This window comes from Pezoporus wallicus, unplaced genomic scaffold (assembly GCF_028554395.1).
Source record: "Pezoporus wallicus isolate ANWC-B61680 ecotype Strahan unplaced genomic scaffold, APGP_CSIRO_Pwel_v1 contig_2144, whole genome shotgun sequence".
In the NCBI taxonomy this organism is placed as follows: domain Eukaryota; kingdom Metazoa; phylum Chordata; class Aves; order Psittaciformes; family Psittacidae; genus Pezoporus; species Pezoporus wallicus.
In genome coordinates this window covers 260676-277836 of record NW_026640952.1, presented here as the reverse complement: position 1 = coordinate 277836, position 17161 = coordinate 260676, and the positions used below count along the sequence as shown (strand labels likewise).

Here is a 17161-nt window from a genome sequence, read left to right as displayed (position 1 = left end):
CATAAAGGAAACAAAACAACTTCCCCAGTTAAATTACAAGGCAACTAGAGCATAATGAGTTGCATTAAAACATAACAGAGCCAAGTTCTTCAGCACTTCCATCTGGTGTTCAGCAGCCCTTACTTATTGCTTTATTCTCACCCCTTTTGAGACGTCAAAATTGTGATAATTTTGCAGAGGTCATCCTAAAACAAACAGATTTAGTCTTTCCATTTCTATCAGGTTATCTTGCTTTGTACTTTCATAAATTAAAAATTTTGCCTGCAGAGTCTGAACTGTCTCAAACAATAACTTTCAGAAAGCCATTTAGCTTTGCAGGAGGTAATCAGCAATGGATACATTAACAGAAGACTCCTTAAATTCAGTACAACTGCAGTTTGCCAATCAAGCGTCTAAATGACAGAGAAAACAAAGCTAAGGGAGGAAAACAGAGCTGGAACATAAGAATGAAGTTTCAGCTTGAGCTGTCTAATTGCTCACAGATACTAAAAGAAAGAGGAAAGCCCACCACAGAGGGCCTTGGTACTTATCAGACCATGTTCTGAGCAGTTTTCATTTACTAAATCAGAAGAAAGCTAACAGCAAAAGGGAGTTCTTTCTGATGGGACAGTAGGTTGCCTTATAAAACCCAGCCATTCAAAAAATGCAAGATGGGAAAAGCAAGAGCTATGAAGCTCAGAGAAAGTAATGCAACCCTAATAAAGCATTTAATAAATACAGAAAGGTAAGCTATTTATCCTGAGAAAATTTAAAGGAAGTAATGCAAGAAAAAAAAACACAACAAAAAAAAGGCAACAAACAAACCAGCAAGGATTACTCAACAGCTTGCAAAGCCAGCAGTACTGAAGCAGCAATTGCAGTAGCTTTTAATTCTTACCTGGTTGTTTGGATCTATCCCAGCATAAGAATTTCGTGAACTACAGCCAACAGGGGGAGTTGCTTCTCGTATGAACTCTGACATCTCAATCCCTCCACCAGGATCACTGACAGAAACATTAAAAAGGAAACATAAAAAGAACATTAACCTACCAGCTAAACTGGATTTTGTCTGTTGACACCGAGTGAGAATTCAGAACAATTTTTAAACACCAGGGGCTCAAATATATCCCAGTATCTCAAATGAATACTGCCCATTTGACACAGGAAGCACAGTCAGAGCTGGAGCACCCTATATACTGTCATAGCAGCTGCTGCCTCATGAAGTCCAGGGTCATCAGCCAATACAAACCATGAAGGCTTAGGAGCTGCAAAATATTTGAAATGCTGACATATGAAATTCTCTCCATAGGTACTTAATGTAACTTTCAGATCATCTGTCAGATTGCAATACCCCCCCCAATTAAAAAAAAATTACAAAAATCAATCAATAGAAGGACTACTAAACAGAACTAAATAACAGATCTAAATAGAGGGTAATTACTACAAATCTTTTCAATAGGCTGGATCTTGAAGCAGAAACAAGGATGGGTTAAAGACAACTACACACTTTCAGTAAAGGTTATTGGAAAGGCAGAGACATACAGGGTCCTGGTATACTCCATGTCTGTTTCCCTTCAGATAATTTACAGTTCCTACCAAGAAATATTTTGAGGTACAATACGCATTATCACATCTACTAATTTTACCCTTTCAAAAATAGTGATTATTGGTTTGAAGGTATTTTCCAGATCAATATTACCAAATTGAAATTCAACATAATTTAGCTTGTCAAAGACATTTATGAAACAAATCAAGTTGGACCAGTCCATTAGGACACCAGGGTGTGAAATGAGTTGGGGACTACAACTCCAGGATCTAGCCTGACACTGTTTGTTAACTGCAAAGAGGGAGAGGTTGAGGCATCCTTTTTCCTCTCTTTCAATACAGTTCTTTTCAACTGTCTTGAACCAGGAGACTTCTGAACCAAAGTAACTGCAATGTAATTTGAAACTGACCCTCTTAGCTCCTTTCCTAAAGTAAAGGGTTGCCTCCCAATAATCAATGATACAGAGCTATGGCAAGTCCACTCCAGCATTTTGCTGGACAAAGAACATATGCACAGCTCTTCTCCAGCTGGACTAAACTAAAAGATGAAGCTCCTCTGGAAAAGTGGGCAGAAATGGACAGAAGCACTGCAGGACTTAATAGACAGCTAGCCTCACAGAAGATTCTCATGCAATAAGACCAACACCTAATAATTATTGTAATATAGGGACATCAATCTAGAAGATTGTAAACAAACTGTCTGTAGACTGCAAGGCCTGAAGCATCATTCATTCTACAGCATGTCAAGCTATTGTCATGTCAGAGACGTAAAGGTAGAATCTTGGGAACCATTACAGATCATACAGGAGGTCCCTAAACCTTCTTTCATCAGAAGAGATGACAAAAATCATACAGTCCAAAGTTAAAGACTAGAATGAAAAACTCACTTAACCATTAAGTTTGGTGTACATTATTATAACAACTGAAGATACAACAAAGAGTGGCTTTCACAGAAAGGTTGAATTCCTTTCCTGTTTGAATAAAGTATGTCCCATGAAGCAGAAAAATAAGTCAATGCAAACAAACTCTCATGCACAGAACTGGGTAGTTAGGGTGGGAGAAGGAGGTGATTTTGTCTAAAAGTGAACCCAATGCCACCTTTCCCCTCAGAGCTGCTATATTCTGTGACAGCACTCACAGACTTATGGATGAACAAAAGCTAGTAGCAACAACAAAAAGCAGAAGCAGAAAGCACAGATTTCTAGAATTATTCATCATACGCACAAGCATCTGGACTACAACAGCACATAGACTCCTTTAGGAGCTATTTTCTGCTACTCTTCTGGCCATTCCCTTCTACTGTTAAGTACTACAATCAGTTTCTTACAGTTTGCTGGTTTCATACCTTAGAGCAAGTGCTCAGTTTGCAAGAAAAAACCCGAAGTTACTACACAAATTGAGATAACTGAATAAATTATGTCCAGCTCTCTGCAACGGAGATTGCTTTGGAAGAGGCATCCAGAGACTGCATAAACCAAATTAAAGCTAGTATTTCTAAAACTAGTAACTGTCCTATCCAAAATTACTACCTCCAGTTGTATTACATAGGTATGTCAAAGACTAAAGGAAAGTCTGAAGAGGCTGTAAGCCTACATAAATTCAGAAGTTTAAAACTTGACTTTGGCTGATTGACTGAAGATTCCCATATTTGGACTAGAACTTCCACAGAGTCTGGAATGAGTAATTTTGATTTCACAACAAAGCAGTGGAAGAGTTTCGTTTTCTTCTAAACACCTTCTTCTGTCCTTAATTTCCAACTAAACCAGCAGGATAACTAGTCAGGAGGCTGCTCTCAAAACACAGAAGGACCACAGCATGTACTGCAAATGCCAGACTGACAGCTACAAGTACTAAGAGAAGTTTTCTTTAAAGCTTGAATCACTGATTACACAGTCAAAAGAGCAAAACAACTTCAAGCTCAAGAACAGGTCTGCCAGTCACAGAAAACTGCAAGAAGAAACAGCAAAAAAGTAGGGCAAGAATTGTAGAGATTACTTTTTAGCAGTAGATTGTACATAACTCAAAGATACAATATTCTTCAGCTGGTAGCTTTATTTTCTAGAAGCACACATGAAATTCATGTAGCATCATGATTATAGTTCGCCCATGCTGATGGAGACTGGGAATAGCAGTCTCACCAGGTTAATGCTTTATAATTCTTGCATCAGTGACTACTATGGTTCAAAGTAAGAAGCCATATTCATATCCCCAAAAGCAAAACTGAGTTCAGGTATCTAAGCATGTCCACTGATACCCAAAGATGACACTTGCACTATTCCTTCTGCTTCTTGCATGTGATCAGGAGCCTGTATCCCCACGACTTGTTTTCATGAAACCTCACAGAGGCATTACTAACATCATTCCCTTAAGTATGAAAGCAGCCACTGCACTAGAAGCTACAGAAGACAATTCGCATTCCCATCTCAAAATTAAGACTAGCTTCTTTCAAAAACATGAACTAGAGAATTTTAGCTTTATAACAGAAGATGAGGAAAAAAATATAAATAATCCATTTCTTAAGGATCAGCAGGCTTTTCTTCACTGAAGCATGCCAAACTCCTATAAACAATTAAAAACCTTGAGTTTGCTCCTATTCACAAATCAATGCAAACCAAAGATAAATGAGTAGCTCATGTAAACCTACACAAATGACAGTATGTAAAATACATGAAAGCACCATTTTGCTGATAAGCATCTTCAGGAAGAAAGAAGATCAGTTCCCTGAAGCTAAACAGTATCCTGAACAACTACTGAACAGAAACCAGACTACTGCTTATTCCTTTAAAAAATACTAATACTCATACCCAAAGTGGTCTCAGGGAGGGTACACATGGTGGGATGAAAATTCTAGGACAGCTTTTCACACCACACTATATATATATTTAATATCATATGCTGTAGCCTAAGCTACCAAAAATAATATTCTGATCATGTAAATATTTAAAGGTAACACATCTCCTTGGAGCTCCCCTATATCCATTTTATGCTATGGGAACAGAGTTTAAGGAGAAAAAAAAAACCTACATATGCACTTTCTTCTGAGACAGTGGTTTTTGTTGCTAGCATTTCGATTGAACTTACTAAGAAGGTAACAGCTCAATATTAAACACTCACTCTGCATCCCCTCTACTGGTCTGAATGTTATCCCAGAGTCCTTGTAAGCTTCCAGGCAAGGATTAGTATATACTGTACATCCCACTTACCAAAAAGTAACTCCGTAATTTCTGCATTGACCTTGTTCCCAGTTCTAGTTAAGAGACCTGAAAGTGGGAACAAGGATCATATAAAAGTTAATGAAACTTAGTTGGCAAGCAGGACACACAGCATCAAACTAACCTCTACTTCTGAGCTCACAAATGCTTATAATGTAGTAACTTGTCCCATGTCAACTGCTCCGTAAAGCAAAACGGAACTTCTGAAACATCAAGAAGTAGTTCACAGTACTAGTAGTAAAAAGTCCCTTGTTAAGTCTTGGCTACCATTTTGGAAGCAAAAGCTACATGGCTTAAAAAAAAAACACACCAAAAAAACAAACCTGACCACAACATATCCAAGGATCACACCTGAAACATGCATTAGCAAGGTTGCATTGAAACAGAACAGACCACTAGGTTACTTTCATGAGTTTTACAATGCAGAATAAGCATTAATATACATTTAGGCAAGCATTCTGCCAAAATAGCTCATTGGTTTTAGTAAGGTATATGGTGATCTAAATGGAGTCATAATTAAAGTCAGCAGGTTCAGTTACCGAGCACAACACGGAAAAAGGAGCAGGTTATAAAAGATTGATACAAGAAGTTACTATATAGCAACTTTAAAGGAATACTAGACACTAGGGAATTTTGCCAACAGTACCCAAGCTGAGAGAACACAGGGAGCTTAAGACGCATCTCATGAGAAGCTATCCCATATGCACAGTGAAGCACTAGGCTGAGCAATTTAAAGAGCATCACTTTAACACTTCCTTTCTTTAAGCATTCTGATAAACAGACTTAAGAGGCTTCTTTCAGCTGCATTTCCTTATTGTACATTCCTCTTTTTTTTCCTTTTGATTTTTTAAATATACATACAACCTTTTCCAAGTCAGGACAGCATTCTAACTGCCTCACTCTGGCTACTACTACCACCAGAAACTCACAGACAACAGAAAGGCTGTCTTTAAAAGCTAAGAATTCGAGGCTGACTTGTTTCATGCAGTCTAACTCTTAAGATCACCCCAATTATCTGGAGTCAGGCAGAGACTTTGATAATAGAGCTTGTAACATATCCATAGTCTGATCAGACTGGTTAGGCTAGCCTTGCTGATGAGTCATCCTTTGCACTTCTTTCTCCAAAAAGCCTGGTCAGAGGAGAAAAAAAAACGCTCTGGACTTTATGCTGGTGACAACAAACATTTGCGGAAAGGAATCACCTCCTATTGACAATACTTCAGAACTGTCATCGTCATTACTGAGCTGAGCAGTTCCAGAATTTCCAAATTCACAGGACAGTATTCCCCTGAACTAAGGCTATGGGTGGTGTCAAGCATTGTATCTGACTCCTGCTTTTGCAAAGCTAAGCAAACCAAGACCTGATCAGACATTCCTTTTAGTGATACAATACTCATTCAGCATGTAGCATGTGGTCTCCAACAGCTAGAGTTTAAGTCTACTGCTGAAATAAGATTACTTGTACTGGTTGTGTTCATTAAGTATTTAGTGACCTAATCAGCACACATTTTCCATGCTATTGTTTCAGCGCTTCCAGCATTTTCAATATTGTTCTGGAACTCCTCTGGAGGAGGAACCAGGAAATTAGCATGAATTCATCATTTCAAACCTAATACATAAATAACTCTGCTCTTAAAGACCAGACTTAAAGTCTTTCAGAACTACAGAGGTCTACATCTACATTCCTCAGTATTCATTTCAACCACCACTCCAGTGACACATATGACGAAGACAGGACTGTTTATCATTTGAAGCAGTATACCAACATCAGCTGACATCTTACCTGGGCCCATTGCTGTCTTTCCTCTTGGCTGAAACACTGCTTTGTTCTGTTTTTGCTCCTCTGTCCATATGCTCACTGGCATTCCTCTCAACAATTTCTCCCTCATCCAGTGCCCTGTGCAAACGGTAATTCACCATCTTCAAAACAATAAAGAGAGCTGCTATCACCGGGCAGTAGACAGCTACTATCATCATGGAAGAAGGAAGAGCCTTTCAAAAGAGAGTAAGAAACAATTAATGAACACAAGGTCAAATGTCCATGAAAATACATTAAGCCACACAGAAAATACTGAACTTACTAAAAAAAAATGAAGGTTTAAACACACACTCCCTACAGTCAAACTGTGTGGAGATTAATAGAAGTCCAGTAATACAGAAAAAAAAAGGAACAATTGGACTAAAAATGCACCAAAGCAGCATGCTAAGTAGACGTATCATTGGAGAACCCAATTCAACTCTTTTTCTATTTTTCTAGGCTATTGGAATATAATAGACGAGGAAACCTAGAGGTAACAACTAGTAAAAAAATACTAGGCTTGACACAAAATCTTGTTATGAATAAAAAAAAGGGGAAGATTTTAAGCAATTTGAAAACTAAACCAAGCACAGGGTATGACCTTATTTCAGGGCTAGTCCACAGCACCAAGTCCATTTTTGAAAAACCCACGCAAGTTTGACAGCATGGTGCACAGGAGAAAATCTGTTCAAGTACCCAACACAGAATCTGTTTTGACTTAGCTTGTCAGCTTCCAACATGACAAAACATTGCATGACAAAACACTGATCGGTCACAAAAGCCAAGATGTAGTCTACTTGCATACAAAAAAAAAAGGCTGCTTACATCTGTGGCTCACACATTTGAGCAGCAGTCCACAATAACCTGCAAGACCACACACCTCAAAGATTCTTTGTGCTAGACTATTACAGGCCCATGGAAAGGCAGCCAATGAAGATGTTCTGAAGACAGTTTTTCAGCTATGTTAAAGGTGGCCAGAAGCCACGTGAAAAACCTCAGTCCCAAATTCAACTTTTGAAATTTCATTCAGTCAAGATTTCTCATGCAACTTTTGCCAAGGCCCATAAGGTTTTTATAGATCAATTGCTTGACCAACAGATATTAAGTGTGGAATAATATCTACTTAGAAGCGTTCACAGTACTAGTTAAACTTCGGATTTCACTTCAAGTCCTTCACCCCTCTAATTCACCTTTATTCATACTTATAATACGCCATTTCCCTACGCTGTCACGAAACAATGAGATAGGTATTAACTCTTAGTCTTCATCCACAAACAGACCATTTTCCTACCAAAAGGAACAGGAGCCTCTTCATATTTTGTTGTGTTGTTACTGATGGTGTAGTTTGATATAAAATTCTAACAGCTGTAAGTTTATGCATATACACACAGGCATACAGCAATCAGAATTGAACAGCATTTGTTACCTAGCATGAACATTAATTTAGTAAGCAAGAATAAATGAGATGTCTTTTTAGACCTCCTAGCCTAAGGAGAATGTCAGCTTGTTTCATACACCTTGTCTCCCTCTCTAGACAGACCATTGCAAGAGCAGAGTTTTCATGGCAATTAAAGCCCCAAGCACAACTTGCAGAATCATAAAAGGAATATGATTGGAGAATAAGACAGAGCCCTTGCTATTCCGCACCTAAAGCTAGTTTTAGCCATTTAAAAAAAAAGATCTGATTACAACATTAATATTTCTGTATTTAAGAGCCTTATTAGTCCCAGAAGGAATGGCAGTGCTCTTCATACAATTTAAGCTGCAAGTTTAGCAAAAACTTTGTTTGAAGAGATCTCCAAATAACAAAATATCATACTAATAAAGGGGATACAAGAATAACCATTTCTAAATATTGACAGCTGGCTGCAGAACAAACCAAATCCTTAAACCGGCTGCTCACTTTTTGACAGTAAGCAAAAACAAATAATCAATATGACATTTCTAAAGCCAAACAAGCATAAATAATTGAGTCTGGAATCTATCAGAAGGCAGTTACTTATTAGAATCCTTTTGTTAAGTAGGTCAAGTTTAACCTACCTTTTCCTCCAAAGGAAGTGAAGTCCACACCTAACATAACACCCGAAGCAGGAAAGTCAAACTAAGCTGAGGTGTGCCAACTTAAAATTTCCATGCCAAGCTGGACAAGACCTTAGTGGACAGAGAGATTCACTTACCAAGCACTACCTCAAGAGGTTAAAGAGGAAACAAAGTTTTTCAAAAACAGCATCAGTAAGCTATCAGGAGCCACAATGATGCTTATGGCATCAATACAATCCCTGCAGAAACACTAAGAGCTTCCTCAAGAAATGCAGGTTTTTCACTTCCAAGAAGTTCAGAGACAGCTAGCTCCCTGCAGACAAGGGCAGGCTTGTTACCTTTGGAAAAGAAGTATAAGCTTCCTATATGCACTAAGCAGTCTACCTGATCACAAATACAACTTCAACTATCCTCTCCTTTACAAGTACCTGTGTTCAGAAGCCATTATCAGAAGAGTCGGCTTGACATCAGATGACTAAAGCTAAACTTAGTCTATAGAAGATGTGCCCATACTTTTCCATTTTGACAGCTCTTCAATTTCTCCCCTCTACTCCATCAGCACTGAGGTCACACAACATATCCAGTTTATTTTGTGGAATCCAAAATCTACACATCCTGTTCTGCAAAGTAAAGCTTTGAGAAAAACTGAGGAAGGCAGCAAAACACTTGTAGCAAACCCAATAAAGAATTAAAGCTTGCTTTTTCCTCACATCCTGTTTTCACAGGATTGCAAAAGGCTAAAAACAAGATAACTTGCTACTTTTCATTCTTCAACTCCTCTCTGGAGAGGGTATATACTCTGGGAATAGAAGAAATCTTCGCACATCCACCATACTCTGCCATCTGATCATGTGCTACTCATGGTACCAGCAATTCATCTGCATTCCAGTCTCAAAAGGAAGAGTTACTGCAACCTAACCTAAAGCACTTGTGCCTTCTCTATTTTTCTTTGCCAAAATTGAAAGCATTCAACTTCCACTTAGGGTCTTCTCTCTACAAGCAAAGACAAGTTAATGCGAGATCAGCATTTTAAACTGTGCCTGACATTTTGCCACATTTGAGGGACAGGTTCTCACCAGCATAACTGAGTATCCTATACAATACCATCTTCACAATTGTAATACAAACCTAAATCCTACAGATCTGCAACTACATCTCATTTTAGTTCTTTCCACAAGTAGCAAAGCATGTTTATTAGGCACAACAGACTAAAAAAACCTCAGGTTAGAGCTTGTTAGCAGACACCAGCTGGCTACAAGTCTGTAGCTGCAACAGCATTTCAGAGAACATCCCATTTTACTGCACTTATCTAGCCACTTCCATTAGCACCAAAGGAAAACACACACTTGAACAGCAAAAGTCGTAACTAAAGCTCTTACAGGAGAGAAAAAAAGAGCTAGACATGACCACACAAAAACTGCCTGCTTTAATTACACTCTGCTGAAAACTTCAGTCATCTAATGGCTGAACAAACCCAATCATTAGATAAACTCATAGCTGGAACTATTTCTCTAAGCAAAGTTAATCAGTACTCTCAAAGATAGAGGGGAAGGATACTGATTTTTCTACCACCTTTCCCCTCAGGAGTTACTTTCCCAATTTAAAACTTTCAAGACAATTTATGAAAACCACACTATACACATGGACAAAAGTAAGAATGCACAGCTGGGAAGTGGGACTGTTTCTTCTGAAAGCTGCTGGCTGCTGTTCAGCTCAATTGTATCACAACACACCTTTTGTGAAAGACTGGGTAGAAAAATGCTTTAAGCACTCCTAGATTACAGTGGTCAACCTGGAACAGAAAAGGAACCTCAGACCACTAGTTACAGGGCTAAGATATTCCCATTTGAACTTCAAAGGTCACTGTATCTTGATTCAACATTTCAAATATATAAGTGCCAGAAACCACAAGGAATTTCATTGATCACAGGCTGTGCTACATACTTATGAAAAAACAAGGGCTATATGGGTCTTGCCTAATCACAGCTAGCTTTAGCTAGACACTGCACATACAATGAGGTTTCCAGATTGTTTTCATAAAGAGAGATGTTTAGGTGTTACCTGCTGAAAACATTCATAGGAAAGTCTCCCAATCAAAATAAGATTGCAAGTCCTTACATAAAAGTGATATTAATCAAACATTCATTAAACAGCAACAGTTGTCTTCTAAAATACTTTCAAGTTCAAGCATTCTGAGACCAGTATTTTTTAGGAACATTCATACTGGTAAAGAGGAAAGATCAAGAATCAGCAGATGGCATTTGTCACCATTTCTTTGTTTGTGAACAGTCAGAGCCCTGAAGAACTGCTGTTATCAGAAGCACATTCAGTTACAAGTTATCTAGTTCTCGACTGAAACCTTAAAGTGTACCAAGGATTCTCATTACATATCCAACTTAATCTAAGTGTTTAAGAAACAGCACCTATTTCAGAAACTTCACTGGAAAGAGACTTTCACATGAAGCTACATTTATATGACCTATTTGTGCAACCATGTACACAAGTCAGGAAATCAAATGCCTATTAAGTGAACTGTTGCCTAAATGAGCTTGACTTTGACAGACAAGTTCTGTAGATACATACAAGCCCATAACCCCAAGCAAGGTACAGTCCCTGGCTCCTCTCTAGTCACTGGCAAAGTTCCCAAAGTACCGGTGCCAAGACTTCACCCCCTCCTGTGCACGTGGTGGGGCTGAAACAGCATTCCGACTAGGGGAAGCGCTTTGGCAGTCTTTCTTCCCCTCCCCCTTGCAGCACTGATGCTTAACACAGGCCTCTGCATTCAGGGCATTTTTTTTCCAACTCTACCACTATGTTTTACAACCTAGTTGTAGAGTTTCCCCATATTGTAGCACGTTTTCTTTTCCCGAGTTTCAGACTAGCGTAAAAACAGGGATGAGCTCTTACAACATGCACAGTTTAATCTGTTACTGAATGCAGATATTCAAACAGGATAGATTTAACTAGTCTAGAAAACAGTATTTTTGTACACATGCTGCCAAGCCACAGAACCAAGGGTACAGACTCAAGCAGCTTCATTCAAGCAGCTATTTCTCTTCCTCTACACCAATTCCTTCATTACCCTTTCTTTTTTGCCAATTTTCCCACAAGGGCAGATTAAGTGTATGAGAAAAAAAAAAACAAACAAAACACACGAGAAGAAAAGTATCTGAATCTGCAATACAGATACATTTATGCATATGTCTGCCCTTCACACAGGGTACAGACCTCACTTCCATGTGCTCAGAAGGCAGATGAGGGACTAAGGAAGAAACACTAGCTGAATTCTACTGCTAATTTCTTTGGTTGGTTTGCATCATGCATTAAACACATCAACCTTAAAAAGCACTGGTATACACATGCAAAGAAACACACAGATTTATGGCATCACTTGCTGACCACAACTACTACCAGATTCCATTCTGAAAATAAAGGATAAATAGAAGGAATGCACAAATTAAAGATCAGCAAGGTTGGGTGCAATAAACTAAGTCTTTAAGCAATAAATGCATGTGAATTACCATACTCAAAAGAGATTAAGTGTTCCATTCCTGCTGGGGGTTAAACAACATTTGCAAAAATGTTATTAGCTTACTGTAAAACGCACTCAGCCTCTAGTTCTTAGGGGATCTTTTGCTGCCCCAATGCATCAAAGTAACACTGTGCTCTTGGAATTCCTTATGTGAGGAAGTTGTATAAGTAATATAAAACCTGCCAGCATTCTAAGTCTTTCTATATACACCTTGTTTTTTAAACACACAGGGTTGTCTGCCAGCTAGCTAGCATCTGAAGCTAGCTTAGAAACTCCCTCCTACACACCAGTGAGCCACACTCTGAATTCAGATTATGGTTACCTAAGACTTTTTAGGCAAGTTCTGTTTATTTATGTATGTCCTACAGCAATGCAACTTTTATTGCTTTTCATTCTGAAAGAGCTTAAGAGATGCTAAAGAGCTAAGATGACCATCACAGTTCTGCCTGTTTAGTTTATGTCTAGACAACACTTCAACTGCAGAGGGTGGAAAGAGGGAAAACGGCCAAATATGATTCAATCTGCTTCAACTTGTGACTAACCTCCCTACTTATTCTCAGGGAAGTTGGCACTTGTTGTTGCATCTTTAACTTGTCCAGAGCTATGAAGCAAGAGAATTTAACTTCTCTGATCTCCACAAAACCCAGATCAGTCTGCTTCTACCTGTCTTTTTCCCTTTGCACAGGAAAAGGGAAAAAGCAACACTTAAGTTTACCACCCCACAGTATGGCCAACTGAAGCCTAACTGTCACTTTAAGAGGAGCAAGAGACTCAAATGCTAGTCCAGATTTATCAGTTGTGAAAAGACCTATGTACAGTACAGATCAGCCCCCTTCAGAAGTCTCCTGAGCATGCAGGATATAGCTCACCACACCTTTCTGAACAGCTCTCTCAGCAAGGCACTACTAATTAAACAGACTGTCAAAGCAAAAGAGCAATACTTCTGAAAAGGAAAAAAAAACCCTACACTTGAGACCAAAAGGAATGCTGAACAGATAGAGATTCACAGTTTTTATACAGAGGATCTGCCTACCTGAAAGTTTTACCTAGCTGTTGTCACATTAACTTTGGTTTTAAAAGCAGTTTGTCTCAGCCTGCTGTTTCCTTGCCAGCAGTCTGAAGTTCTCAAACAAAAAGCCTTGGAGCTACCTTTTCCAAGACATGATAATATGAATTAAAACCCAACTATACAGGGCTGAAACCTCCTCTTCCACATGAGCTATTTCTTAGTCCGAAGTGTTTCGTACTGCAGTCTTACAACTTGCTTTTTAACAAAGCAAATGCCTGACCCCAGAGGTCTCCATCTCTATACTCAGCTATAGCAACTATACTCACATACAGCTTTTCCTCCAAGGTTTCATTCACTAGCTCACATTTTTTCCACAAGGCAGTTTCTACTTTGACACAGAGCTGAACCTGGCAGACTTGCAAGTTACATTCTATCTCATGTGCTCAAAACTGGCCACACCTAACAGGCTCACACCTTTCTATTGAGAAATCTGAAGTGAAATATTAGTATTTCGTAAATTACACACAAAAGAAAAAGCATCAGCCAACAGGAAGCTACCCTTTCCTCCCATTACTGATCATACCTGTCCTATATTTGTTTCCAAGTCCAAATGCCAAAAAAAAGTTTCTAGGTTTAAAGGTTAGTATTCCAACAGCTTTGACTTAAGTGCCCGATACAAACATGAGTTCAACAGGAATTCTCCCAAATAAAGTACACTGAAGTGTGGACACAAGCAAAAAAGCTAAAGTAGCATCTTATCAGTAACACCGAGTCCAAAATGCTGCCAGCCAGCACACTACACTATAGCCAAATAAACTTCCCGATTATGGACCCTGAAACACATAGCTTCACCAGTCTCATAAGCCAGAAGAGAAAGGGATAAAGCTGCCAGCCAGAAATATTGGCTGGATTCACCAGCTGCTACAGACGCTGTGCTTTTTTTCTGGACTACCAGCAGACCTGCTGTGGAAGCCAGTAGAGTTATGCCCGATTTTTAAGGAAGTAAAAAAAAACAAACAAAAAAAAAACAAACAAAAAAACGAAGGCCAAGTGCCAGGGATCGAAGCCACACCGCTCCCGACGGGCCCCGCTAGCACCCACCCACATCTTCCCGGTAACACGTCCGCGCTTCCGAAACGCCGCAGCCTCGGGCGTATTCCGAGGACCCGCCTCGATTGCGGCCGCCGGTCCCGCCGCGGGACACCCGGCACCGCGGCGGGCGCGGGCCGGAGCAAACGACAGGCACCCGGGCCCCGGGGCGGCCCCGCTCTGGGCGGCGGCAGCGCCGCGAGCAGGGGGCGCGCGAGCGACGGCCCCGCTGCCCTTCCCGCTCCTCCACCCCCCCCACTCCCCGAGCTTCCCCGCTGCCGCCGAGGCGCGCTGCCCCCCCGTAAGGCCCGCCCGCCCCGCGAGCCAGGCCGACACCGCTGCCCCAGGGACGGCTGCCTGCGCTCACCATGTAGAGGGTGAAGGGGAAGCCGAGCAAGAAGAGCCACAGGTAGAGGTGCAGCGCGTTGACCCCAGCGCCCTGGTGCGGGTCCTGGTACCAGCCGCCGCTCAGCGCCGCCCACACGCCCTGGCGCAGGATCTGCAGCACCTGGGAGCCCATGGCGGCCCCGCTCCGCCGAGCCGGCCCCCGGCTCTATCCGCCCTGAGAGCCCGGGCAGAGCCGCGCACCGCCCGCGCTCCGCGACAGCCCGCACGGCCGCAAACACCGCCACCGCCTCCCCAGCAACGCCGCCGCCATCTTATGTCCGGGCCCCGGGCCGGCCGCCCGCCCCCGCGCCGCCGATAGACCGGCAGCCCTTGCGGCAAGGGACGCCCGCCCCGCGCGCTGCCGCCGGGGAGGGACCACGCGGCGGGGGCGGGCACGGGCGCGGGCACGACAGCGACTGCACCTGCGCGGGAGCACGCCGCCGAGAGGGGCACGGCCGCCGCAGCGCCCCCTGGCGGAGCGCCCGCCTGGTGCCGCCGCCGGGGTCACCCTGAGGGATCCGGGCCGCCTGCGGGGTGGTCGGCGGGCCGGGGCTGCCCGGAGCACGGGAACACGGGGTGGCGGGTTCACGCCTGCGGCCTGGCCAGGGTGGCTCCCGGGCTGCACGCCTTGTCAGGTGCTCGGGAAAACGTAGGGAGAAACAAGTGTCACACAGGGGGTTTCTTTGACCTCTCTGAGGTTCTCCTTCCTGGTGAGGCATGGTGGCAGGGGCCATAGTCCCATTGTATACTTTAGTTATTTAAAATTAAATCAAAATATCAACCTCACTGTTTCCAGAGCCATAGAATCATAGAATCAGCTAGGCTGGAGAAGACTTTTAAGATCATCAAGTCCAACCTTTACCCCAGCACTGCCAAGTCCACCACTAAACCATGTCACTCGAGGGCCTCACCTACATGGTTTTTGAACGCTCACGGGGACGGTGATTCCACCACTGCCCTGGGTAGCCTGTTCCAGTGCCTGACCACCCTTTCAGAGAGGACATTTTTCCTAACACCCAGTCTAAACCTCCCCTGGCACAGCTTGAGGCCATTGTCTCTTGTAGTGTCTCTTGTTACTGGGGTAAAGAGTCCTCCCTTTTACTGTCACATATTTTACCAAAACCTTTACGGATCTGTCCCCACTAGAGGGTTTGGTTTGTTGTTTCTGCACATACAAAGCCAGAATCCCACAGGTGTATTAGGAAGGAGAACACGACACAGCAGGCCATGGGTACACCACAAGCTTTTCACAAAGTGAAGTCTCAGCTTCCCCATCCACCTGTTTTTACAGGTCAGTAGTTCACCAAGTCCAGACTTTTCAAGCTTTCCCATTAAATAAGCACATCCCAAAAGTCACACATTGAGATAGAAAGGGACAGATTAGGGAAGGAGTTTTCAGAGTGCTCTCAAGCAGGAGAAAAGGGGAAGGTTTCATCCTTCAAAACCTATGGATGAGTAACACTGAGGATCCCTCACGAAATTACCTTCTCCAGTCATATTTGGGAAGAATGAGCTTTGAGGGTATGTGATGATGCTGTTGCCATGGTGGCAGAAGGATCCCACACGGGTTCTGTCCTGAAAACAACTTACTGTGCCATTCCAGCAGATATGAGACGGGGCAACAGCACCTTCTGGGTCTCTGCTGCAGAGATACTGCAGGAATGAAGCAACCCAAGCACTCAGTCATGACTCATGAGAAGCATGCATTTGGGCTGGTGTTTTCAAGAGGCTGCATTCATGCCACAGTCTCCAGTGTTTTTCTCCCTGACAGCGAACCAATGGCAGCATTTGGCTATTTTTGGAAAACCAGAAGTCAGAAGTGACTGACTCAAAGCAGATGTAGATGATCTGTTTTTTGTTTCCCCAGTGGGAAAGTAGGGAGAAGGGATGGACACAAAACCCGGCCATGGTGGCTCTCTCTCCCCAGTATAAACAAATAAACTGTTTTTAGCTTTAGTGTTGCAGATAGTACATTTGGAAACACAAGACTGCGAACAGTATTTTGCAGAGGAGCCTTTTTTCACTCTGTCAAACAAGATTGAGATATGAAAGGAAAAAAAAAAAAAAAGAGGGCGAAGGGAAAGAAGAGGGGATAAAAAACAACAGAAAACCTGCAGAGGATTTGCATGGATGGAGAAGGGCATTCCCTTTATCCTTTAGGGATAAAGCCAAGCATGACAAACCTCACCAGTTACAGTAGGCTCAGAAAAAAAATGAAACTATGAAGCCTGTTTCAACTACATTATTTGCCAAAATACCATTAAAAGCTAAAATTACAAATACAGCTGTCAAAAGATTAAGTGTTTTGGATGTGTTATCTGTAAATATACTGTGATACTGTAATGATGAGGATTATGAAGCATGCTTTCTTCCATCAGCTGTTTTATGAATGTTACATAAAAGCCGTTCACTTCTCCACAAAAAGGAGGCAAGAGGGATAACATTCATTAATAATGTGTCTGAAGGCTGCAGTAAACGCTTTAAAAACCTTTATGTTTCTGTTTAGGAGCCATTGATTAAATCTGGGCAGATTAGCCTCAGCCTCATAGTAATGATTCTCATTAAACAGT

General features: G+C 41.8%; 1 protein-coding gene across 12 annotated transcripts in view; it reads right to left on the bottom strand.

Annotated features, from left to right (window-relative positions):
• The window catches only part of PCNX1 (pecanex 1), an 86813-nt gene extending 71894 nt beyond the window's left edge, over window positions 1–14919 (bottom strand). For 6 of the 12 annotated variants that reach the window (XR_008973760.1, XM_057421366.1, XM_057421368.1 and 3 more), the window contains exons 1-3: window positions 14572–14918; window positions 6520–6728; window positions 878–983 (exon numbers count right to left, since the gene is read on the bottom strand). Coding sequence is in view for 11 of the 12 variants with exons in the window: in XM_057421366.1 (XP_057277349.1) it covers window positions 878–983; window positions 6520–6728; window positions 14572–14724 (468 nt within the window). In the remaining variant the exon portion in view is untranslated. Of the gene's footprint in view, window positions 1–877; window positions 984–4727; window positions 4785–6519; window positions 6729–14571 lie in introns of those variants that run through there. The other 6 variants (XM_057421369.1, XM_057421371.1, XM_057421372.1 and 3 more) reach the window with 3 other exon arrangements.
• Window positions 14920–17161: the final 2242 nt, after the last annotated feature.